Source organism: Carassius carassius, chromosome 41, assembly GCF_963082965.1.
Source record: "Carassius carassius chromosome 41, fCarCar2.1, whole genome shotgun sequence".
NCBI classification, from domain to species: Eukaryota; Metazoa; Chordata; class Actinopteri; order Cypriniformes; family Cyprinidae; genus Carassius; species Carassius carassius.
This window is the reverse complement of record NC_081795.1, coordinates 8,831,149-8,857,245: the sequence shown is the minus strand read 5'-3', so window position 1 is coordinate 8,857,245 and position 26,097 is coordinate 8,831,149. Positions and strand designations below refer to the sequence as shown.

Sequence of the window (26,097 nt, the reverse complement as noted above, 5' to 3'; positions counted from 1 at the left end):
GGGGTAAAAATTAGCTGATCACAAACTCTGTGCAAACACCTCTGTCATTATCTTTGTTTTGTGTATAGACATGATTTAGTGTCAATACGAGAACACAAGCTTAAGAAATTCCAGGTCATTAAGAGGTCAGCTGAAGATCTGATCACATGGTCAGCCATTTAAAAATGTTCTCAGTGTATTTTGAATTAACATTTGCACTGTATACTGTACATATAAAATATCCAGACCTTATTCAGTAATAAAAGATAAAACTAAGAAAGCATTAAATTACTGATTTTACCATAGTGAATTATGTTCTAGACATTAATTGACCTCAGCAAACAGATATTAGTCATAGGTGTTAAAAACATTTAATTAGGAATCATATTATTCACTGTCCTTTTGTTTAAAGGTCTTTTGATTTGGGTTTGCTCTCATCTGCTTTAATAGAGTCAAGTATAAGTAAGTAACGATCAGTCTTTTATGCATAAAAGTACTTTTTGTTTAGAATACTGCTTCCCTGCATTTAATTAAAGGACATGCGCTGAACATCAGAGGAATCGTGACATTATTTATGGATGTTGAAAGAGCCGTCTCCAGACTTCCAACAAATGGTATTATCCTCATTGCCTATGCCTAATGCAGTGAGCGAGGCCAAGAGCCCATGTGGGGGGTGTTCTGCTTCAGTAAAAGAAGGCTTTTATCAAAACATTGCAGGTCTGTTTAAATTTTACGTTAGTGGAATGTGTAGCTAGCACAGCAGCTGTATATTTCTCTGTGTCATGGGGATCTCTGTGTACACAGAAACACAGAAGTGTCTTTTCATTCAATGTTTTTTAATTATGGTAATCAGAAATCCCTTAAAAGTCCTTGAAGGTGGATTTGTTAATTTTTTGCTTTTTTCAGAGAGAGTTTTGCCTTTGAGCATTGCTGTTTTCAGATGTGTACTCCGTAAAAGAGAGTTGGGACACAATTGCTTGTCAGAGTATCAGGCTGTAAGATGAGAACGCAAGCGAAAGGAGAAGACTTTGTGTTGAGAATAAGGGACACAGATTTTGACCGTGATCATGTTGCTGAGAAGAGCTGAAGAGATGGTTGTCAGAGAAACAAAGATAAAGTTAGAGGCTTATCAGTACAGATGCATGTCGATTATGAAAGGAGGACTGTCACATAACACCTGGGAAACTACATCAGTTTCTAAAGAATCTGTGGGAGGAAGTTTGATAATTGTTTGCAATCTTTTTTGCTTTTGAACATTTTTAAGTATATCCTTTGTTATTGGTGCTTACTCGTACTACAGACATCAAATCATGCAGGGACTATTCCAATGGATCCGAGTTGTTTATTATTATTATTATTATTTTTATTTTTTTGCTAGGCAGTCAATAAAATGAGTGAAAGAATCCCATAGACTTAACTTTTTCTGGACTAAAATAGGGACCCAGAACAACGTAACATGTTGCAACTAGTTAAAACATGGTAAAACATGCTAAGCATACAGTAGCGACATGCTAAATCCCCCCTCAAAACATCTTAGCAACTGCATATCAATAGCCTGGCAACCTTCTCTTGCCTCTTCTTTACATTTGACCTTTTTAAACATAAATTACATTTTACTTTTACTTAAGAAAAAATATTTTAATGTATTTTAAATTGCTTGTTTTTTTATTGTAAGTAACATAACTGTAAAGCTTTTTTAAAACATATATAAATATATATACAGTATGATATATATGATATAAAATATATAAATGTAAATATATACTGTATAAACAGTAGACATCCGAGACAGAATTGTGTTGAGGCACAGATCTGGGGATGGTTACAAAAAAATTCTGCAGCATTGAAGGTCCCAATGTACGGAGCCCCTAAAGGGACCTTTGCAAAAAAATAAAAACACAGAATTTTGCGTTCGCACGAGAAACTATGGCGTGCTCTCAAGAAACTATTGCGTGCACACAAGAAACTATGACGTGCGCACGAGAAACTATTGCGAGCTCATGAGAAACTATTGCGTGCACACAAGAAACTATGACATGCGCACAAGAAACTTTCTGCATGTTTACACGTTACAGTTTCCGGTTCACTCTCTGCCATCACTCTCTGGAAGCAAAAGCATGGATGTGCATGAATTTCTTGAGATTTATTTTAAACTTGGCCTTCAGTATAGAGAAATTGTTTCTGTTCTTGCATTTCGATACAGATATGTAATCACTGAGCGACATCTAAAACGCATTTTGAGGTCTAGACGCCTGTTTTGACAAAAAGACTACTCAAGTGTTGAAGACGCTATCGCATTTATTCAGCATCAACTCCAAAAGTCAGGCCAGCTCCACGGATTCAGGTGGATGCATGCAAAGTGTAACGAAAACGGACTGTATGTTAGAAAAGAACATGTTCGCTTCATTTTGAGCTTGTTAGATCCTGCTGGAGTAGAATTTAGGAAAGCCCGATGTCTCCATCGGTGTAACTATTTCGCAAAAGGACCGAATTACATCTTTCATTTTGATTCTTAAGATAAACTAAAGCCATATGGTATTTGTATTAACGGCTGTATTGACGGCTTTTCAAGGAAGATCATTTGGCTAAATGCGTTCACAACCAGCAGTGACCCGAAGGTCGTCGGAGGATACTACGTGGAAACAGTGGAGAGTTCAGGTGGCTGTCCTCGGATCATGAGAGGCGACTGTGGACCAGAGAACGGGCACGTGAGAGACTTCCAGCGTTTGCTCAGACGCAACATTCTGCCAGACTCCAACATTGACAGCTACATGGAAGGTGCAAGCACAGCCAATCAGCGAATAGAGAGTTGGTGGGGATTCCTCAGGAAAGAATGCATGGAATTTTTCATCTCTTTGTTCACTGACCTGAAGGACAGAGGATTGTTCGATGGGGGATTTTTGGATAAAAATCTCATCCGTTTCTGTTTATTGGGAATTATCCAGGTGAGTTTTGTCTTAAAAGTTAACGATGAAGGCCTAGTGCACACTGCACAGCATAATTTACCTATAAAGCATTGCTTTGGGACTCATTTACAAAAAGTATCATGAATCCATGTTATCATCCATAACTTGCAATTTATTCGTTTTATTTTACAGTTTTTATTGAATTAATGTAACAATTCTTAGTTTATTGAAGTAAAAACAAACCTTTTAAGTAAATAACTGTGTAATAAAAATTCACATTATAAAAAAAAAGCCTAATGCCTATTTGTGAAAATTTCATAATCTGCATCATCAAAAGTGTATATTGTTTTATACAGGTGATCATTTACTGTGTGGGGTCAAACTAACCTCCCCAAGTGCATGAGTATGACTTGCATGAACTATCCCTTTAATTCCAAAACTGAAAATTCTCTCATCCTTTACTCACCCTTATGTTGTTCCAAACCTGGATGAGCTCCTTACCTTCATGCTGACAACGAAACAGCTGATGGTAGACACCGACTTTCATAGTAAGAAAAACTACTTGGTTACCAACATTCTTCACAATATCTTATCTTGTGTTCAACAGAAGAAAGGAACTCATTCAGGTTTGGAACAACATGTTTTGGATGATCTATCCCTTAAATTCTAAGTCACTCATGGAATTGTGGGGTTATAATTATAAATGTATGCTGTTTTGGGAGTACTTTTTTCTCAAAACCATTTGCTTACAAAATATTACATTTATATTAAAAAGTCACTTTAATGAAGTCCTAAATGAAACTTGGTGTTTATGGATATTGATGATCTAGAGACTAAAAAAATTACACTCCCAATTGCAGGTTGAATAACTTTAATGCAAACCTTTGTTTATATTTATTTATTTAATTGCAGGATGAATTGGAGGAAACTGCACGTGTGTGTGGGATGTGCATGTAATAAGACCATCAAAAAACGACAGAGTGCCGAGCGGTAGACCCAATGTCATGTACTTATTCCCAGAGCTCTACAGAACAGAGAACTACACGTCACCAGCGGACTCAGGAGACCTACAGCTGTGCAAGACAGAATGCACATTTCGTTCATCTATACCTTGTGACAGTGATGTCTATGACATTTGTAATTCTGTTATGACTGAGGCAAACTTTGAGCTTCCAAATTGCTCCTATCAAGCAATAGACTTATACTGTACTTTGCATCTAAAATGTTAAAATTCTGTCATTAATGACTCACCCTCATGTCATTCCAAAACCGTGAGACCTCCATTCATCTGACGCTGCTGACGTGTTTTCTTTGTTATTGGGCACACGGGAAAACACATCAGCAGCGTCATACATCAACAGTCACAGCAGTCGCACTCACAGCAGACCCGGAAGAGAAGACAATGCTGAATCAAGTCATCATTTTTGTTATTTTTTAACTGACCCTCTGATGTCACATGGACTACTTTGATGATGTTTTTCTTACCTTTCTGGACATGGACCGTATACCGTACACACAGCTTCAATGCAAGGTCTGAGAGCTCTCGGACTAAATCTAAAATATCTTAAACTGTGTTCCAAAGATAAACAGAGGTCTCACCGGTTTGGAACGACATGAGGGTGAGTTATTAATGAGAGAATTGTATTTGTTTAGGCAGGGTCCTTTCTATTAGTCTTATTAAATAATTAAAATTGTTATTTATTTACCATTGTGTTTTTCCAAATTCAGACTTTTTCTTCTGTGGAGCACAAATGTTTAGCAGAATGTGCATTGAGAAGTTACCAGCAACCTCTGTCAACATTTTTCATACAATTGTTGTCAATGTTTTCTCAGGCTGCTCTTGTGAACGATTACTTTAGACTTTTACTTTAGACTTTACTTTAGACGATTAGGGACTTTTTCGTCCCTTGATATAATTTAATAAGCATCAAATGCACTGAATACATAAAGATGTTAACACAGTTGGGGTCATTTTATTGATTATTATACTTAAATACAGACAATGTATTGCTGACATCTAACAATGTTTACAAACATGGATACTCAAACATGTTTTCTCCTTTATAAAAATGAAGCCACCCAATTTCCAGTCGTCTGGTCTCTTTTGATGCATGTTTGTTGCCGATACCTGAAAGTTTGCTTAATAAACCGCCGTCATTTGCTGATGTACTGCCTCTTTTTAGGATCTTGTCTCTTAATCTCTGCAGTGCAGTGGACTTGGTGGTTCACATGCTGCGAGTCTTTGACGGCAAAAAGCTCTAACTGCAAGATGATCCACGTATCTAATAATATATTTTCCAAGTTCGTCTTCGGTCATAGTTGCAATAACACTTATGTTGATGTAAAAAGAAATGTCAGCTATAAATACATTGGCAACGAAAGCATGCATATTAATTATAGCCTAACTGTAACAATTTACCTTATCCTTTTTTATTTTCTCAATTGAATCTTGAGAAATATCTCGTGACCTCAAAAAAATCAACAAAATCTTCTATGTTGAGATCTTTTGAAAAATTATGTACTAAACACTCTCACCCTCACATTAAAAATGATGCTAAATCAAAATGCATAAAACGGAAATTGTGACGGCTAGTGAAAGCCATAGGTTTCTCGTGCTCACGCAAAAGTGTCTCGTGAGCACACGAATGTTTCTCGTGCGCACGTCATAGTTTCTCATGAGCACGCCATAGTTTCTTGCGCGCACGCGAAAGTTTCTCGTGCGCACGCAATAGTTTCTCGTGAGCACGCCATAGTTTCTCGTGCGAATGCAAAAGTCTGTGTTTTTATTTTTTTGCAAAGGTCCCTTTAGGGGCTCCGTACCAATGAGCACAGTGGCCTCCATCACCTGAAAATAGAAAAAGTTTGGAACCACCACGACTCTTCCTAGAGTGGGCTGAACTGAGCGATCGGGGGAGAAGGGCCTCAGTCAGAGAGGTGACAAGAACCCAATGGTCACAAACAAACTTCTCTGGTCTGATGAAAAAAAAAGATTGATCTCTTTGGCCTGAATGGCAACGTCTGGAGGAAACCAGGCACTGCGATCACCTGGCCAGTACCATCCCTACAGTAAAGCATGGTGGTGGCAGCAATGTATTCATTTCAGGCCGCAAAGTTATTATTTTAAAGGGGGGTGATTATTTTCTTTACCCACTGTATGTTTGTCCTTCCATGGTATTCAAGTACCTTAAAGCGAATTCCTTTTAAGTGAATCCCGATAATTGTATGGGATAATCATCCGTTTCTGTTGTATATCAAAGTTCCATAGTATTTCCATTCAGAACCATTGGCCTTCCATGGTCCCATGCTCATGGTAGGGGTATGAGCTTGCGTTTGAACCCTTTTCAGATTCCGAACATACTGTAGTGTAAGTAAACCAGATGGAGATATGCATCAATCAGTGTGCAGTTGGATCAATGCCTACTATAATAAAATGAGGCATAACAGATATATAAGATTTCCATTTTAATTCCACAGAAGAAGACTAAGCCATTGCCTGGTTTCCTGTTGTTCTCTGGCTCTCAGCTGCTTGTACTGTGCTGTCAGCGATTTCAGCTCAGTCTTGACTGTCTGTAACGGTAGGCCTGACCCTGTCCACAGAAACCGCCAGTTCAGACCATGTGTCTAATACATAACTTTTTTTATATTTGTCCCACCCCACCACATTGTCCAGGTCTTGCCCTCATATGACACACTAAAATCTCAGCTGTGAGACCAGGGAGGATGCAAAGCGTATACATATTTCATTGGAGCAGAGAGATTCCATCTGCCATTTCAAATGCAATACAAGGGCTTGGTGCATTAACCCAAAAGAGCATGGTGTACAGTGGTCTAATATGACTAGTTCTGTCGACTTATTCTATATGAAGCCTGTCTTCGTGTCTGGTAAGAGTGTGTGTGTGTGAGAGGGAAATGTGTGGTCATCTCCTGTTTAAGCTGTAGCTGTGCTCCACTGAAAAGAGATCCCTCTTTAGTAATAATTGAGAGTTTTTCCATTTAGGTATCCCAACACAAAGAGCATGTGAATGGGAGTGTCCTTTTCTCCCATGGGCCCCTGCATGGTTTGTGCAAGCCAATATAGCTCACAAAACACAATACACAATACCAGCAGCGGCCGGCATATAGTGGAAGAACTGTTTAATTACAGACAGTACTGTTCAAAAGTTTGGGCTCAGTAAGATGTTTTAAATGTTTTTGATTGGCTGTGTTCAGCTATTCGTTATCAGCTCACATTAACTGAAATCCCTCAAAATATGGCTGTGAGTCACTGTTTATAGAATGTGGTTGTCAATCTCTTTCATATCCAATTTCTCTATAAACATAATCATAGTAAGCCTCCAAACTGGACTGACAGTCATGTCCTGCTGCTGTGTGAACATATCAAAACAAAGTAAAATATTGGAAAGAAAAAATTCCTTGATGTTGCCCTGAAATAAAAACCCTATTTAAAAAAAAAGTGTGTGTATATATACCAATTAATATAAATTATATATATATAATTTATATTAATGTAAAATTATTAAGTGATGGTGACTAGTTTCCTTGATGTGAATTTACATTGTTGGGTCAAAAAATATTGAAAATATTGTTTAAATATACAGGCACTGAAGTAAAAGTGTATTTTTACATATGACAGTGATGATGTAAACCATCCATTGATTACGTTAAATGTGATTAAACCAGGATAATTTCACAATTGTGCTGCTTTTTCTTCACTGTTATCCAGTCAGTTGAATTTACAGTTTCTGTTCATATTTTTTTTTTGATAATAGCATCCAAGCTTTAGGTGTATCCCTAAAAATAAAATTTTTAAAGCGGTTGTTCACCCCAAAATTTTAATTGTCTTCAATTACTCACTCTCATGTTATTCCAACCTGAAGTATTTTCTTCAATGGAAATTAAAGAAGAAATTGAGAAACGTCTCACTTTTTTCTCTCAATGGACACCAAACCTATTTGGTTAGGAACATTCTTCAAATGATCTTCTTTTGCATTCCATAAGCTAAAGAAAGTCAAATAATTTTAGGAACAATTTGAGTAAATGATGACAGAGGTTTAATTTTTGTGCAAAATATCCCTTTTAACACCTCACTAGGTAAACACTTGTTAAACAAAGTTCAAATAGCTCTTTGTCCGGTGAACAGTTTTGTATGTTAAAATGTCTCCTCTTCCAGTCGGTACTGAGGGCAGGGTGTCACCAGAGACATGATGCAGAATGAGAGATGGTGACTCTACCCATGTACCCACTTGCAGCATGTACAAAACCATTACAGACTTAGCCAGAGGCCAACCAACCAGTCAGTGTTTTCCCTCAGGCTGAAGACTTTGATTTCCATTCGACTGGAAAAAACTCATAGACACAGACAGTTAAATGCATCTTTAGACGGCATCAGCAACAAACTGGGGCTCTTAAACACTTTCCATCCCTCAGGAATACAGATTATGTCTGTGATTACATTCTGTTCCCTAGACGCTGTCTTGCACATAGTAATCTGTTCTCTGCAATGTTCTTCATGTTGCAGTCATTCAGGGCTCGTGTTTACAGATCAGAGCAGCATTCTTAAATGGCTTTGATGAATTTATCCATGAGTAAGTTATCTAGTGCAAGCATTTCCTACAAGGTGACCTACAATTCAAGTTCTTGTCAGATTTAATCTTTCCCTGTCTGTCAGCATGGAGATTATTAGGTTAAGCTCATTTCAGATTGGAGAAAAAGAAAGATGTTAAAGGCGTTGTTCATTAAAATTGTAAATTCTGTTGTTTCGGACCCTACTGACTTTTATTGTATGTACACTGAGACATTTTTCCAAATGACATTTACATTCATTTTTATGTTCTTCAGAAAAAAAAATGTAATAGAGTTTTGGAATGACAAGGTGAGTAAATGGCAGAATTTTTTATTTTTGTGTGAACTATCCCTTTAAGTATTAATTTACAGAGACCTTGTCTATTGAGTGCTGTTGAATAGAGATTGATGTGCATCTGACATTTAGTTCTTGGTCATTCATGTTGTTCCATGTTTAAAGTACACATTCCATTTTGTAATTTTTTTAATATTTGCAAAGGCAGCTTATAAAAGTACTCTTTGTTGCTGCCGACACATTATTGACCCACGATGATTTTTACATAAGAATTAACATCAATGGAACATTTTGAATAGAAATAAACATGTAATTTCAAGTGGAAATTAGTCATGTTCACAACCTTTTCATTTAGAAATCCAGCATTTCTGGCTGTAACCCTCAAGCAGACACTGTCAAGCTGTAGTGAACAATTTTCAGGACCAAAAATAACCATATGGAAATGCCAACACTGTAGAGAAAATGTACTGTACGTCACACCTCTTTCACTACTACAAATGGTCCATTCAGTAATCCATGAAGCTTTAAGCACTAGGAGTCTTAAATTGAATCCATGTGGATTACTAAAGGTCATTTTTAAAATTTAATTCCACCTAATATAAACTTTACCTCCAATGACATTTTCTTTTCAGTTGTGTAGTCTAGTTTTTGAGTCGCATATCGAAAGGTACTGCTGTACACCAGTATAATAATCAATCTTTTCTTTAAACAGTACTGTTAATGGATTACATGTCATCTATTCCAGAACAGGTCAGTCAACTGTGTAAAAAGAGCCTGATTTTGCACCTTGCTTACGGATGGACTTTACTGCTGAGGGACTGTTATGAAAGGACGTTGCTCAGCTGCTTCCTCTACATTATCCACTTCATTTTTCAATCCACTCGCTTCCACCCACCGCCTCTCCTTCACTCTCTCACATCGGGTAGCTGGCCTCCCTGTGTTCTGTGCCCTTTGCCTCTGTAGAATAAATATTTAGCAGTCAGTGGGATTTTGAACTACAGCTGGTGCCTCAAGGGAGCAGTTGTGTGCAGCTAATACTTACTGTATGAATAAATTCTATAATTCCGGGGCGGCAAAGTCAAGGCACTCCAAGAAAAAGCTGCGTTTTGCTGTTTCTAGGTTTCTGTTTGTATTGTTTTTGGGCATTGGTATAGCTTGGCTTGGTTGTTTCCTTAGGAAACGCTAAAAAATCTGTTGGCTAATTTTCATAATTGCAGCCAGTCCTTTGCAGATCTCAGCTTGAGATATTATTATGCCCGTATTTCAGCATCAGATAAGCCTGTTTAACTTAATGAAGATGATTAAAGGCTGCCACTGTAACCATGCAATTTCAACCCACCTAAACCAATTAGCAAGAGTCTTTACAGCGTTAAAACAAATGTGCCTTGCAAAGCTTTACTCTGATAGTTTTAAAGGGAATTGTTACTTTGATTTTCTTCATAGAAGTGTTTCTGTGCCAGATGTAACAGTTGTAGACACTGTCATAGACACACAATACAAATTCAACTCTCCCCTTGGGAAATAGTGTAAAAAGTGCTTACTTTGGTAGGCTACTAAGTGGTTGAGTGGTGCTGCCATCTTAGATCAGCAGGATGGAATGAAACAAGGCTTTCCAAAATAAGCTTTTTGAAGCTTAATGATGAGATAATATTCTCATTTAGAGGAAACACAATTTGCTGCCCAGCGGTATTCTGAACCCCTTCTGTTAAGATGTATGCTGCTTGTTGCTCAGTGGCCCTGATGATGTCATGGCAATCTGTTCAGCTGCGACAACCACATGAGTGCCAAAAACACAGCCGTGTTTATCAATTCATACACTGAACTATTGTCGTCTCATTAAGGTTGTGTGTTCTAGGTTATGAATAAGTCAGGCCATGGATTACTTGAGTGATAAACTTAAAATTTGTCACATGATGAATGATGTTGAAGAGAAGTGTTTTATTTATTTTTTTAAGTTATCTGATTTATTATTTAGATTTTCTTCATAAATTATGATAAACCCTATGCTTAGAAATCTGTATTGGTCTATATTGTTATGCTAATTCCCACTATTTGTAAAAGTAATCTGTAATCTCTAAAAAAAATCCCATAGACTTACATTGTATGAGGGACCTGAGCCATGTCTCAAAACCTGGGTCTATAATACCTAGCAACCACTCAGAACTACCTAGCAACAGCCTAGCAACACGTTAAAGGGACTGTAAGTAGGAATTACTCCCATCTAGTGGTGAAATTGTATTTTGCATTCAAACTAATTTTGCTCTCCAGCGCCTCGCTTTTTCAAATGCGCGTTGCATCTACGTTAGGCGATATGTACCAAAAAGCTTTGACAGGATGTCTTCTAATAGCACTTCGTTTTGGCGACGATGTTTTCTTCTCCTGTGGCGCGGCATATGTATGGTCCATAATAAGAATGCAATCCAGACTTTTAAACTTGCCGGTGCAGTTTCAAGCGCCTCTCACTGCACTCACCTGCGTTTCTGGCTCTGACCGAAAACGCGTTGTGGAAACCCATTGGCTTAGTACTTTTTGTCCCTCTCTGCTATTATAGTTTTGCAAGATGGCGGAACTACATGGAAGCCTCCGTCGACCTACCCGTCCCATGTATATAAAGATAATAAATTCTTCATTTACGAGGATTAGTTTAAACATTGGCATAGGTATTTGTACACCATTGAGGGCATATTTATGAATAAAAATATTGATTTTAGATAATAAAATACCTAAAAAGTTACTTATTGTCCCTTTAAAAGCTAATCAGAGTACTGTAATAACTGCATAGCAACACTCTGCAACCACTCTTCTTTACTGCAGCCACCAACACAATGACTTGTCAGTGCTAAACATTTCTGTTGTTCTCAGTCTGGTGCCATTTTTAAACTCGTTGGAAAACTAATTTGGAAAAACAATACTGAATTTGACATTTGACCTGTTTTATGGTGTGATATTGATTTGGTGCACTCAGTCTGTGATGCTGGTGGGAGATCTCAGGTTTAGCAGCATTTATTTGTGTGTATTATTTTTCTGCTCAGAATTACCCATAATCCTCTGTATCCATCTATATTTAGGCATTTTTGGAAGATTGGGCTTAGGAATTAATACATGCTTTCTAAGTGTTCTGTATGATTTGGAAATTATAGTAACATTAGTCCATTCCAATATGTAATTGCACATTAGCCATTAATCCACAAACCCAATTCCATTGTGTTAAAAAAAAATAATAATAATAATTGGACTAATTTTTCACTAATGAATCTGTGATGAAGGCAGGCCTCACTATTGAAGTAGCTATATTCATATTAACTGAGTTTAATGTGAGTATGCAGTCATGTCCTGAGGCACTATAAGAACTCTATTAAATTTCACTCAATTTTTAAACAGCTTTGACAGTATTTTGAAATATTTGTTCTCGATTATCTTTTGGCACAGTATTAATTCATGCTGGCACCAACCCATTTAATAATACTGATGCTGATAATCACAAATTATGTAACAGAATTATTTGAACTCCTATTTAAACGATTTTTATTTGTTTGTTGTGTTTCTTTGTTCCAGTGGGAGTGTTTGTGGTCCTTCATTCTCTTCTGCACTTTCTCCCTGTTACTGGTGTGGTTTTACTTCTGGTGGGAGGCCCATAATGACTACAGCGAGTTTAACTGGTGAGTGGGCCTTATAAACTTTCATCAGTGATCCCACAGTCTCCGTCATGAGCTTTCCAAAATCAAATTTGTTATAATCCTACCCTTGGTAATCCAGAGTTCATGGAAAGGTCTCTGAAAGAACAGATTGCATGTAATTTTATAGAAATGCTGGGCTGTTCTTGGCTTGTATTCAGAATACCTTACTGCATACTTTGCAGTATATACTCTATACTTCATACTACTTTTAGCATGCAAAACAGTATGCATTATGCAATAAATTAATACGAGTAGTATGTTGTTATCTTAAAAGCAGTTATTTTGTCTTTTGAATGCAAGTTTGTGTAAAAATGTGTTTGCTTTTGTAAGTCCAATTAAACAATGAGTGAAGAAAAAGAGGTTGAAATTGAGGCTGTTATTATTTCCAGTTTATTTGTTAAACATTAAATGGAATAGTCACTTTTGTGTACTATGTATGTATGTAGTATGCATAAATGACATATATATATTACTTTAATATTAAATAAAATCTGATGTATAATATTATTATAAGATAGTATTTATTCATTTATATATCATTTTAAAATATAACATAATCTGCATAATTCTGTAAAATATTAACAAACTCCCACATTTACATTCAGTTATGGTTTAGCTATTAAGTCACTCTCAGACATTTTTACAGTAACTGTTGATACATAATCTTCCATTTTCCAGGAGCCACATGCTCTGTAAAACTGATTGAGGACATTAAAAACAATGTGACAGCGAAAGCCATTGTTTGTTTTGTTGCTCAAGGTTGTTTTCTCCTGATCTTTCTAATTATTTCATCTCCTGCTTTCTTTTCCTTTTCAATGTCACTTTTCTCCTCCCACACAGTCTCAGGGGAGGTACAGTCCTTGATTGTTACTGTAGAGGACAAGAGGGTTGATTCACAACGACCTCCAGTTATTGCCCTGAAGGACTGTGCATGTAGAATCTGTGATCAGACAGGCAAACCCTTGATATGACTCCATCCACTGAGACACATTTAGGCAATCAATTCTAAAGTGATTACGGTGGTTTATAATCTGCCTGCCCCATTTTTCCATTCTGATCCTAGGCTGAGAATAACATTCCAACACTATTGCTGCAGTATAGATGTACATGTGTTCTATGTGCTCAACAATACAAAAGTCTGATGTCAGTAGAAATTTTGAAATGTTTTTGAAAGAACTCTCTTGTGCTCACCAAGGATGCATTTATTTGATAAAAAAATATAGAAAGCTAATAATACTGTGAAACATTGGTACAGTTTAAAATAATGTTTTTCTGTTATTTATTTTAAAATATATTTTATTACTGTATTGGCAATTCATATTTTTGTTTCTATTCACTAGAAACAAAAACAAAGTTTAAAATGTTTTTGTAACATTATAAATGTCTTTACTGCCACGTTTAATACATTGATTACATCTTTGCTGAATTAAAAAAATATAGAAAAAAATAGGAGTAAGAATTAAATAAAAATATTCTAAAAATAATCTTATTGACCCCAAATTTTCTTTTCAGTTTTTCTAATCTTATTATTCAGCCATTTCTGTTTATAAAATTGGGAATTATTTGGAAAAGATTATTTTTATATATATATATATATTTTTTTTTACAGAATTATTGAATGCTACTTAATTAGTTTTATCTTATTTAGAATCAGAATGAGCCAGGAATCTGTACATACATATATGACATTGAGTACAGAAGGAAAAAACTAAAAAATAACAATTAATTAATAATAATAATATGTAATGTGACAAACATAGCATACTACTAACATATCAAGGGATAATATGACCTTTTACACTCACCATTTTAATAAAATATTAAGGAGTATACAGGATTTACTGCACAGGATTCATGAATCCGCAAGCCAGTGTTCAATTCTGATCGCACTCTCATGAGTTTAGATGTTAAATAATGCTAGTACTGACCTTGCTGTGCCCTGTAGTCTCATGAGCTTTAACTCCCTTTGTTTTAAAGATACAAACTAGGCAGATTATGCTTTTTGTAAAAGAGAAATGTGTAGCCTATCGAAAGATTTTTAGCCTTTTTTTTTCAAGGGCTTGGTTATTTGATTAGGCCTTAATGCAGTCTGATCATAACATAAGATAAGCAAGAAATCTAACGCTGAAGAATCAACTGCTAACACTTTTTTTCCGGTGTTGTGCTCCCACAGGTTTTTATATAACCGTTCAGGGGAGTGGAGTGATGGAACCGTTCCCATTTTGGCTGCTACAGCAGCTGGTTTCACCTATATTGCATTTTTAACGGTGAGTTGTAACTGCTCTGTGGATTTGCATACTAAAAACTCTCCAAAACCAGCAGTGCTTTTAACTGTCTCTTTCAGACATGTGTGTACATGTCACCATTTGGCATTATTATGCTGTTTTAGCTACATACCCCAGTTATCACTTCATCTGAACAGTTGCTGTCATCAAGTTTTTCGCTGAATGTAATATTTGTCCTTTTTTGGTCCAGATTTTAGCCCTGTGCCATGTGGCTGTCGGGCAGCAGTTAAACCTCCACTGGCTCCACAAGGTAAACGTCAACCTCTGAAATGTTATTTCCAAGAATAGAAAAAGAGAACCTTGTCTGTTTATGCGAGACAAACCAAATTAACCTTGACACAGTGTCACAAACACTTTGTTATGCCCTGAGGCTTTCTGGCCACATTGGCGGAGTTAAAGTAGTATTTCCTGTTTGTTTATGAACAGAAATGGAGCATTGTGGATTTTCAGTGTAGTTTGCTGAATAAATGAAGTAGAATTGCATAAAATGAAGTGAAACTGAAGGAAGTGGTGTTTTTCTCTCTAGGTTGGTGTCACAGCCGCTTTGCTCACTACGATAATTAGTGTGATATCGGTCACTCAGATGTGGGAAGAGGAATGGGATGTAGTTTGGATTTCTCTTCAGGTACGTTCTTTTAGATGTCTGATTTCATGGGTTCCCACAGTCTCGGAAACCCTGAATATATATGGGATTTCAAAAGTCAGACATTGGGAATATTGAAATGTCAGTGAATTTCTGTGTTAATGTTTATAGTTACACTACCGTTGAAAAAAAAATTTGGGATCAGTATGATTTTTATTTTTCCAAAGAAATTTAGAGTTCCATTCAGCAAGGACACATTACACTGATCAAAAGTGACAGCAAAGACTTTTACATTGTTACAAAAGATTTCTATTTCAAGTAAATGCTGTTCTTTTGTACTTTTTATTTCACAGGAATGTTAAGCAGTACTTCTGTTTTGAAGCATTGTAACATTTCTTGAGTACCAAAAGAAGCATATAAAAATTATTTCTAAAATATCATGTGATCTTTAAATTATGTTAAAATAGAACATTTAAAATTGTAATAATGTCATAATATTACATTTTTACTGTTCTTTTGAGCAAACAAATGCAGCCTTGGTGAGCAAAGAGATTTCAGAAACCTTTTAAAATCTTACTTTCTCCAAACCTTTAAATATTGCTTTTTAAATTATGTCTTAGGCTATAAGTTTTTCTTGTGAATGAGATCTTTTTCTGTAATTCTTTTTTTTTCTACAGACACTTGAGGTTCCTCCACTGTCTAGATATTGTTCTTATTGTATATTTAGAACAAATGAATGACTCTGTTTTTATTCAGGCTACTGGTCCTTTCCTGCACATCGGTGCTTTGGCTGCAGTTACCGCTTTGGCCTGGCTGGTGGCTGGACAGGTGGCACGAGCAGAGAAAACTAGTAAGATGAATCCAGCTCCTCGCTTAAAGAGCAATCTCTCAGTTATACATCATTATTAACTAGATGTTAATCATTACACAGAGAAATCTCGATACATTCCTATCGTCACACAGAGACACATTACTATCACCACTAGCTCAATGCGCTGGTGTTTCATGTTACAGCATTACAGGTAAAATTAATATACTGCTATTGATTCTTCATTTCAGTTTACCCAAGCTCATATGATTCATCCAAGCACAAATTTAACTGGCTCATCTTATTTAGTTAATCAGACGACTTTCTCTCGGTTCCTCAGGGACATATTATGTATTTTAAAATGTAATGTATTCCTTTAATGACAAAGTTGAATTTTTAGCAGCTGTTACTTCAGTCTTAAGTGTCGCATGACCTGAGATGCTAATTTTGTTTGCAGTAATACTTTCTTATTAAAAATGTTTAAAAGTTTAAAAGAACAACAATTACTTAAATTTGAATCTTTTGTAATATAAAAAAACAATTCTTGCTGCATAAAAAGTATCATATATTAAGAATCCAAACTTTTCAATGTTGGTGTATTTTGTCTTAATAATTAGTAAATTTCACAAAGCAACCTACATTTGTCCCTCGAAACATACTGTATGCAAGCATGTGAACTAAATAGCAGTGCAAGCTTAATTCCACACATCATGCATTCAGAAATGTGTCAGAATACTACTAAAGATCTTTATATTTTAAGCCGTCAAAAGGAAAGTTATTGCATTCTTTGGCCTACATTTCTATGCACATCCAATTACCTACAGCAACACTAACAATAGCAAACACATTAGATATGTACAATGAGACCGCACAGATTCAATCTATTGGCTCAGCATTCACATCTGCATTGTATACTTTTTTCTTATCTAAAATGTCAATTTAGGCATTTTCTCTTGAAAAAAAAATGTACTTAGACACTTAGCTTCTGCAACCAAGATGACATAACAAATGTGATCACCATTCAAACTGATTAAAAAAGCAATTTTATAGCCATTTTAGTTAATGCCTTAAAAATCCATTTTTTTAAAGCTGTGTCTGATTTGTCACTTCAGATAACGATGTTGTTGGTTCTCTAGGGATTCAGTTGATGGTTCTCCTCATCTACCTGAGTGTTCTCCTCACGCTTTACTTCATTCCGCTGTCAATCTCCTCACCCTGTATTATGGAGCGTGGGAGTCTCAAAGCAGCACCCACCATCATCGGCCATCAAGGAGCTCCAATGGTGAGATGCCAAATTATCAACATTGTGCTGTGCACTTCCTGTCTCCCCTAGATGCTTCATCAAGCTCAGGCTATATCAAGGATTGCTGGAGGCAGTTTGGTCCTTTCTCTCTCTCTCTCTCTCTCTGTGCCTCTCTCTCTTTCCTCTGTCCTTCCATCCCTCACTATCTTTCTCTCTTTTTCTTCCTCTCCATCCATTTATCTTTCTCATATTTCTTTTCCATGGCTTGTCATAGCTAAATATAACTCAGGAAAGAGCTGCTGAGAATCTCTGTGTAGGCGTTGTTCAAGGTTTGGTGGTTATGAAGGCTTTTCAATACACCTGTGTGTGTAGTATTGGTGTATTGTGCTCTGAAATATGCTTTTAACATGTGCATGTCATTTCTATTTTATAAAGGCACAGAAAAAAATGCTAATGTTTTTGTACAGTTGTGGTCGAAATCAATATTATAATATTATATATATGTGTGTGTGTGTGTGTGTGTGTATATAATAAATAATAAATATGAAACATTTATGTTTTATATATATATATATATATATATATATATATATATATATATATATATATATATATATATATATATATATATATATATATATATATATACTTTATTAATATAATTATTGATTTATTTAGTCAAAAATGGATTTACCTTTTTCAGATGTTGTATGTAGTAAAATAATTTATTTACAGCTGTAAACACCCAAACTTGGGTTAAAAGCACAAGCCTTTATGAAAAAATGAGTGTCATAACCATAAGTGCTCTCCAAAGGCACATGCATACTGATCTTAATATATTCCTCTCCTCATTCTCTTTTGCTTCAAAAGAAGCATCCTTCATTTTGCATTGATGTCACATGCACTAGTACATCTAGACCCGCAGTGTGCAGATGATCTCAAGTTGCTGCTTGCATGCCTTTGCATAAGCATGAACCTGGCACTCAAGCACTCAGTGAACCTCCATGAGATGAGTTATTGATTTATATCCAAAGAACATCAAAGAGGTTTTGCTCAACCTGCTTAGCTCCAGTTTGAGAAGAGTCTCACATTTTGGTTTAAAAAAGATCTTTCCATTCTGAACTCCACAGGGTTCAAATATGCAATTTTTTACTCTTTTTGCCTTTTTACTCTTCCGTTTCCAATCGTTTGTCTTTTTTTTTTTTGGTTACATCATGCTGGGAGAAGATAAAGAGTCCAGTTACACACCTAAAATACATAAATAAATAAACAAATAAATAAATAAATATATATATATATATATATATATATATATATATATATATATATATATATATATATATATATATATATATGTGTGTGTGTTATTTGTTATATTTTATGTAAACAAAAATATAATAAATATACTTTTATTATATTTACAATATTTGATATACAACCTGCTTTTTCTTTTTCTCTTGTACAGCTCGCTCCAGAGAACACTCTCCTATCGTTCAACAGAGCTCTGCAGAGAAATGTTAGTGGGTTGGAGGTGGATGTGACCATCAGGTATTCATACATTAATTCTGTCTGGTTTTTCTCCTCTTGGTATAGTTCAATTGTCTTGGTTACGTAATTGTAACCCTTGTTCCCTGAAGGAGGGAACGGAGACATCACTTCGGATGACTGATGAATTGGGATTCCAATTCGTTGGTAATCCGACGTGACGTCGAGAGTGACTGACTGAAAGGGAAAAATAGTTTATACAAAGCCATGTGCAAGTGAGTGTATTGAAAGGCACAAGGACACAGTGTGTATTTCAAAGTGTGAATCCTTTTTTGTGTCCGTGTGAGATTGCTATAATGAGAGGTTGGTGTGACGTCTCTTAGCCCAGTGAGCACATACTAATTGAACACTAGAATAGACAGGAAGACTTTATAAAGAAGCCCCCTTAAGCTATAATCTACTCTGCCTACTTAACACACGTCTTTAGATAAAGGTGCAGAAATTGTCCATCTTTTGGATTGTAATTTATCTTGGTTAAAGACAGTCAGCACTCAGGCTTTTTAGATTGAGATATCATCTCTTGTCCTTTTAGACAGTTTTTTCACTGTTTCTTTATTTATTTTGTGTATAAAAATACAAGCAACACAATATGGAGAGCATCTCTGGCATAATTTTGAGTACCAAAGAAAAAGAATGTCATCTACAAAAATAATAATAATAATAATCATTTACATTTTAAATAAATATGAAATCATTATAATTATTGACAAATTTTAAATATATTATAGGACGGTATAATTGCAAATCATAAAAACAATCAAATGGTTTCAGTTTGGGTCATCCACCTTGACCATTGTGTTGCCCCCCCCCCCCCCCCCCCCCCAAGAAAAAATAATATATAATATTGTGAGAAACACTATACCAAGAATTGACATTTTTAATGAAGTCTTGTGGGCCATCACTGTATTGTATATTTTTTCAGGCTATGATTGGGGAATATCTGGTTTAAAATGAAATCGGTTAATGTGGCTTAGAGGTTAAGTACCTTGGCTTGTACCCTGAATGTTCAATCTCTAGATCGGGTGGTTCACAATGTACTACCATTGAGCTCTTGCAAGGCATTTAGCTTAAGGCTGTAGGTTGTTAAAAGCATCTGCTAAATACAGTAAATAATAATTTACGGAGTTGCAATAAACCTACTTCTATTGCCCAACAATCCTACTATTCAGTAAGTGTTTTAAGATGTATTTCTGTCAATCACAGCGTAAGTCAGCTCCTTATTTTTATTCTCTGTTTCTTATCATTGAATATTACCCAGCTCTAATGGAAGCATTTTCTAAGTCGCAATCTAAGTGCTGTCTAATCACATATACTGCTGTATAACACTGGCTTTGGCTGTAGTCTAGATGGTGTGCCGTTCCTCATAAGAGACCGGACGTTGAGGAGAACCACAAACGTGAGGAGAGTGTTCCCAGAGAGACAGTATGATGATGCTTCACTCTTCAACTGGACTGATTTGAGCTCACTGAACGCAGGCCAGTGGTTTCTAAAGGTATGGACCATTAACTCTAAACAATGTCCACAGTACAGCTGAAATAGGATGTAATGGTGTAAGTACTGTAATATGTATTTATTTATGGTAACACTGAACAGTGTTTTTATAGTTAAAGGATGTACAGGAAAAAACTAATTATCTTATTTGAAATAAGAGTTCAATTAACTACACTAAAATTAATTTTCAGTTTTAAATATAGATTATTAGAGTATGTTTATACTATTTCAGTCTTTCTACTTCGAAATGTAATGTTTAAATCAATGTGGTACTTGCTGTTTCTTTGTAATTACTAGCCATTACTAGCAAATTCTGAATGAATATTATTTCTATGCCATTTTTCCCTACTGTGTGTAGATGTGCTTTAATATTCATGTACAGCTTCCTCTCTTGACCATTTATGCAAAACAGGTCACTTAGAACAAGTCACAGTTATGGTCTCAGCACATTAACATATAGAGATCTTAAAGGTACAGTAAGAAAAACAGTGTATTTAATGTAAATGTTACTTAAACTAAATTATCTGTTTTTGGTGCAAGGAACCTTTTGCTCCAGTTATAAATGGAGTTTAGTGCCAATGTGATATTCCCCCTTTTAGCTCTAACAAGTCATCAATTCAAAATTTTAACTAAATTCCCTTGTTTTCTTCTGAATTTAAAAGTGGCTTTTACATTAGGACTGTATGAGTGTGTATATCAGCATATAACTCTTTTTACTGAATGCAGGATGATCCCTTCTGGACAGTGCAGTACATGTCAACGTATGAGCGATGGTCAGTGGGGAACCAGACAGTGTGCAGCTTGGAGCAGATGCTGAAACTAGCGGCTAGGTCCAAGAGCTCGGTCCTATTCACTCTGCGCAGACCGCCACCCAATCACCCCCACCACCACGACTGGGTCAACATCACCCTGGACTCTGTTCTGAGGTCAGGAATACCACAGCGGCAGGTTAGTCTTGAGGAAGTGATGCTAACGATTGATGTGCTACTGGAAATCTCATTGTCCTTGGTCAGGGGTTGAAAAAGATGTGTTCAGGATATGATTCAGGATACGAATCTGTTGCTGTTTTATGTGATTGTATAGTTGCTCCCCCTAGCTCTGACTAATATCAATTACATGATGATTATAATGTTAACCCTATAAATTATACACCTTTCTGAGGCCTCTAAATAATGAGCACAATAAAAACAGCAGAGAACAACTGTTTTTTTTCTGCAAAGATTTGATCAAGTAAATGTAAGAATTAGATTTTTATAAAATAACTAATAGTATTTAAACATGAACACTTGCTGGATTTAAGCAACATGGTTTTACTTGATTATCCATACATCATTTTTTAGAAAAATCATGTTATTTGAGTATCAAATATGATACATCAGGCTTTCGAGGAACGTTTGGGATTATGTTTTTGACGTATTTGATTATGATCTCTCAGTTATCATTGTATTGCTTCGCATTATATGTTTTGCCATCAACAATAGAAACTACAAAGCTTTCATCATAAAACCAAGCATTTAACCTTACTGTCACACAGGAAAAATGTATCATATCATGTTTGCATAATGTCTTATTAATACATATTATTGGGAGATACAACGTGACAACTGATATATTTATATACATTAGTCTGCTATACTGTTATAAATATATGATTGATTTACATTGCAAGCTAATAGAATTTAATATAATAAAATAAAATAATTAAAATATTTTTTTTCTTTATTATATATATGTGCGTGTGTGTGTGTGTGTGTGTGTGTGTGTGTGTGTGTGTGTGTGTATGTACTGTATATATGTATATATATATATATATATATATATATATATATATATATATATATATATATATATATATATATATATATAATTTAAACACATTTAAATTCAGCTTTATACGTGTTATGTGTAGGTGATGTGGACTGTGGACAGTAACAGGGAGATGGTGAGGAAAGCAGCTCCAGGTTTACAGCAGACATCTGTGCAGAAGCTGCCACTCGACACACTCCATCATAAAGACATCAGCAGGGTCCTGCTGCGCTACAACCAGGCCTCTGCGCAGGACATCCAGTAGGACACTTCCCTATTTACAGACACCTTGGCTCACTTAAAACATCTACATTACACCATAAAGGACATTTTTGGAACAAAAGCTGCAGTATCTGTGGCACTAGTGTAATAAAATGGAAATGCAAAAACCTGTAATTCTTTAGCCAAAGAAGCACTGTAAAGTGTGTAAAAGCTATTCATTTATCTCTGTGTGTTTATTTTAATAGGCTGTATAATGAGAACAACATCAGTCTGACTCTGTACTGGGTGAACGAGCCGTGGCTGTATTCCCTGCTGTGGTGCAGTGGGGTGCCGTCCGTCTCCTCCGAGGCTCCGCAGGTGCTGAGGAAGCTGCACTATCCGCTCTGGCTCATGGTACGAACTCTCATCTGCGTATAGGTTATTTATTAAGCAATGGCACAAAGCTGTCACACTTTTCCAAGATATGTAATTGATCAACATCTGCTGCTCTGGCCTTTATTCAAAATGAAAAGCATACTGCCTTTATTAAAAAAAGATCTTCTAGAATATAACAAAAATATGATAAATATATTAAGGGGTATATATTAAATACATTGATTGAGATGATCAATATGACATTTGTATTAAATATATATTGAGATTATTACCCTATTTAATATAGTATTATTAAGCATGTTTTAGATTAGATAATTAATAGTGAAATAAAATGATCTAGTGATGGCTGTAATATCTATTTCTCTTGAGCCATCTAGTGGTGTGTGTGTGCCTCATTAGCGTTTGTGTCTTTTTCTAGAGTCCAGATGAGTACTGCTTGATATGGATCTCTACTGATCTCATCTCCTTTGCTGTAGTTCTGGGAATATTTATATTCCAGAAGTAAGTGTCCTCTTGTTTGACATGGCATGCCGTAGATTATAGGGACAATGTTTTATTCAAAGTAAGACCTGAGATCAAGTTCAGTGTTATTTTTGGATTATTTATTTATTTTTCATTAAAAAAAAAATAATTTTATATTATTTATTTTTTTTATGACTCCTGCTTGGAAATAGCAGGATAAAATATTTCTAAACAATAAGCCATAGTTCACAAAATCTCTGAAAGCATTTATTAATGAAGGATGTAGAGCATTTTATAAAAGTTAATTAAGTTAATTAGGGTTAAGGTTATAATTAAGGTTTTTAAGTGGTGTAATAGACAAAAAGCCCAGGGTCAGATGACATTATATGGAATGTGTGGAACAACTATTGATAATAGATTGTGTTTCGATGTGGATACAGAGGTATAATGTAAAAGGGGACATATTTCTTTTTAAAATTTAAGATCATTCAAAATAGGACAGGATAGGACATTGATGGAATTGTTCTATAAGTCCTACACTGAGCCGGTCCTGTAAATTTTTTTCATTAGCTGTTGGTTTGGAAATCTCAGTGTGAAACATAAAAATGCATTAAATCATAGGGAAGATTATAGTTAAAGAACAAAGAAGTTTGTACGTTTTGTTCAACAGAAATGTTGAAAAAGTCGGGCTCCATCTTGTGCTCTGGACTGTAACCATTTCTTGTATCCAAAGTTTTCTATGATCCCTTCAGGTTCTCGCTATAGACTACCAAAGATGAATTTAGGGAAATTAATTTGATTATATAGTGTATGTATTCATGGTTTTTTTTTTAATTATAAATATAGTATGTGTCTGTTGTATGTATTTTTTGCAGCACCCTAATTTCCCGCAAGGGACTTGACTTGTTTATGTAATTTTTATAATATATATTATTTAGCTTTATTTATTATTTTTTAATAAATTCAGTTATAATCCAGTTAAAGTAATATTAGTACTTCAACTTATTTAACTTAATTCATTATTTAATAAAGTTATTTGCCAAGACAGCATTTCTAATTTTGGTTTATGCTTTGTTACTCTGATATTTTTTTATATTTATTTATTTATTTTATTCCAATTAACGAAAAAAAATGTTTTGCAGAAGTTTTAGATTTAGTTTTTAAAAGTTTCAAAGTCATTCTTTCCAACTTCCCAATTCTTATACTAAATTACTTTAATGAAACTTTAATCTCATTTCAAAAACAAAATATTATTTCAATCTCATCTGCATTAATGACCTGTTTACAGAAAAATAATCCTATATGGAAATATTTTGTTTTTGCTACTAAATAAAAGTTTTAATTTTATTATTTTAATAATTGTATGTTCTCTGTGAACATAAAAAACTTTCAGTACAGTACTGTTTTGGTCTCAATGATAATATGACTCTGAATGTTGTAGTAATGAAAGCTAAATATTGTTTAAAGTCACTACTAAAACATTCTAGTATACAAAAATGTAAAAATTTGGCCTGGAGTGTTTCACACAAGCCAGTAGTGGGTTTCATCTAATGTGATCAAATACAGCTTTCTATTGTGAAATTCACATTGTTTGACCTTTACAAAATAAATATGAATGCATTCTAAAACACGATTGCCTCCAGAGAGAGAGAGCGAGAAGGAAGGAAGAAAGGAAGGAAGGATAAGAGTGTTTTGCATTATAATGTTTAATGTCAGAGATCAACATGACTGGTAAATATGTGAATTGAAAACTCAATGTTATGTGGGGATTTGGATCCTCTATGTTTGCTGAGCTTGCCATAGTGACATTTGCATCTGCTTTTCTGAACTGACCTCTTAATTCTCTCCCTTTCTTTTGCTCTTGTACCCTTTCTTCCACCTCTCCTCCTCTTCTTCTTGCTCTCTGCCTGATGTGCATGCTCCTCTTCTCTGCTGCATTCTGGCATCTCTCAGCTATCACATGATCAGGTAATTGGGTCAGCGCTGTTGGCTCATGCTGCCAGTCTTTATCTCCCCTTTCTGGCCCTTCTTTCTCTGTATAACCCTGTTTCAATCTATCTCCCTGTATCTTTCATTCTACCTGTACTTGTCAATGCTATTACTAATTCTTACTAAACCACAGCCCACATGAATACACTTTAGTATCACTGCTTATCATTTAACATATAATTAATATTTAATTGAGGTGCATTATGTGAAATGACTTGGATTAAGGAAGTATACTTGAGAGTTTTGCTAAATCATTCCATACTTATCCACTAGGGGGTGACGATCACAAGACTGACGGTTACAGATTATTCAGACGCTTTTGTTTCAGTCAGAGAATAATTTTCTACTGTTGCAGAAGAGTGTTTTTTTTTTTTTGCCACAAAAACAATTTACACTTATATGGTAACTTGCTTTTAAGGTTAAGGTTATCAATATTCCTACCAGCTGTCCAGTTTAATTCAAATGCTTTTGTTTTCGACCCAAAAAAAAAAAAAAAACCCAGGCGGATGACAGATGGTGTCTGATTAAAAGATATTACCAGATAAATAAATAAATAAATAGTAAAGCACATACATTGTATTTTGGGTAATTTGAACAGATGGTCACAATAGCTTTATATTATCAGCTTTGTTTTTAGTTCATTCATAAATCTGAAATCTAAAGACTTTAATATTATTAATTCAATACCTTTCAAAAATTTGGGGATGGTATTTAATTTTTATTATTATTATTTTTGAAATATGTCGCTTTATTTGATCAAAAATACAGTAAAAAAAATAATACTATTGTGAAATAATATAAATATGCTTAATATCAAAATATAATGTAGTAATTTATTTAAGTTTGATTTTCAGCAGCCATAACTCCAG

The 26,097-nt window shown here is 35.1% G+C and overlaps 1 protein-coding gene across 6 annotated transcripts in view; it reads left to right on the top strand.

Annotated features, from left to right (window-relative positions):
• Window positions 1-26,097, top strand: part of LOC132123569 (glycerophosphodiester phosphodiesterase domain-containing protein 5-like) — a 44,439-nt gene that overhangs the window by 15,880 nt on the left and 2,462 nt on the right. For 4 of the 6 annotated variants that reach the window (XR_009426538.1, XM_059534281.1, XM_059534283.1 and 1 more), the window contains exons 3-15: window positions 12,298-12,401; window positions 14,593-14,686; window positions 14,895-14,954; window positions 15,231-15,329; window positions 16,044-16,137; window positions 17,232-17,377; window positions 18,804-18,886; window positions 20,225-20,375; window positions 21,101-21,322; window positions 22,284-22,441; window positions 22,648-22,795; window positions 23,196-23,278; window positions 25,193-25,207. Coding sequence is in view for 4 of the 6 variants with exons in the window: in XM_059534281.1 (XP_059390264.1) it covers window positions 12,298-12,401; window positions 14,593-14,686; window positions 14,895-14,954; window positions 15,231-15,329; window positions 16,044-16,137; window positions 17,232-17,377; window positions 18,804-18,886; window positions 20,225-20,375; window positions 21,101-21,322; window positions 22,284-22,441; window positions 22,648-22,795; window positions 23,196-23,278; window positions 25,193-25,207 (1,457 nt within the window). In the remaining 2 variants the exon portion in view is untranslated. The remainder of the gene's footprint in view (window positions 1-12,297; window positions 12,402-14,592; window positions 14,687-14,894; window positions 14,955-15,230; window positions 15,330-16,043; window positions 16,138-17,231; window positions 17,378-18,803; window positions 18,887-20,224; window positions 20,376-21,100; window positions 21,323-22,283; window positions 22,442-22,647; window positions 22,796-23,195; window positions 23,279-25,192; window positions 25,208-26,097) is intronic. The other 2 variants (XR_009426539.1, XM_059534284.1) reach the window with 1 other exon arrangement.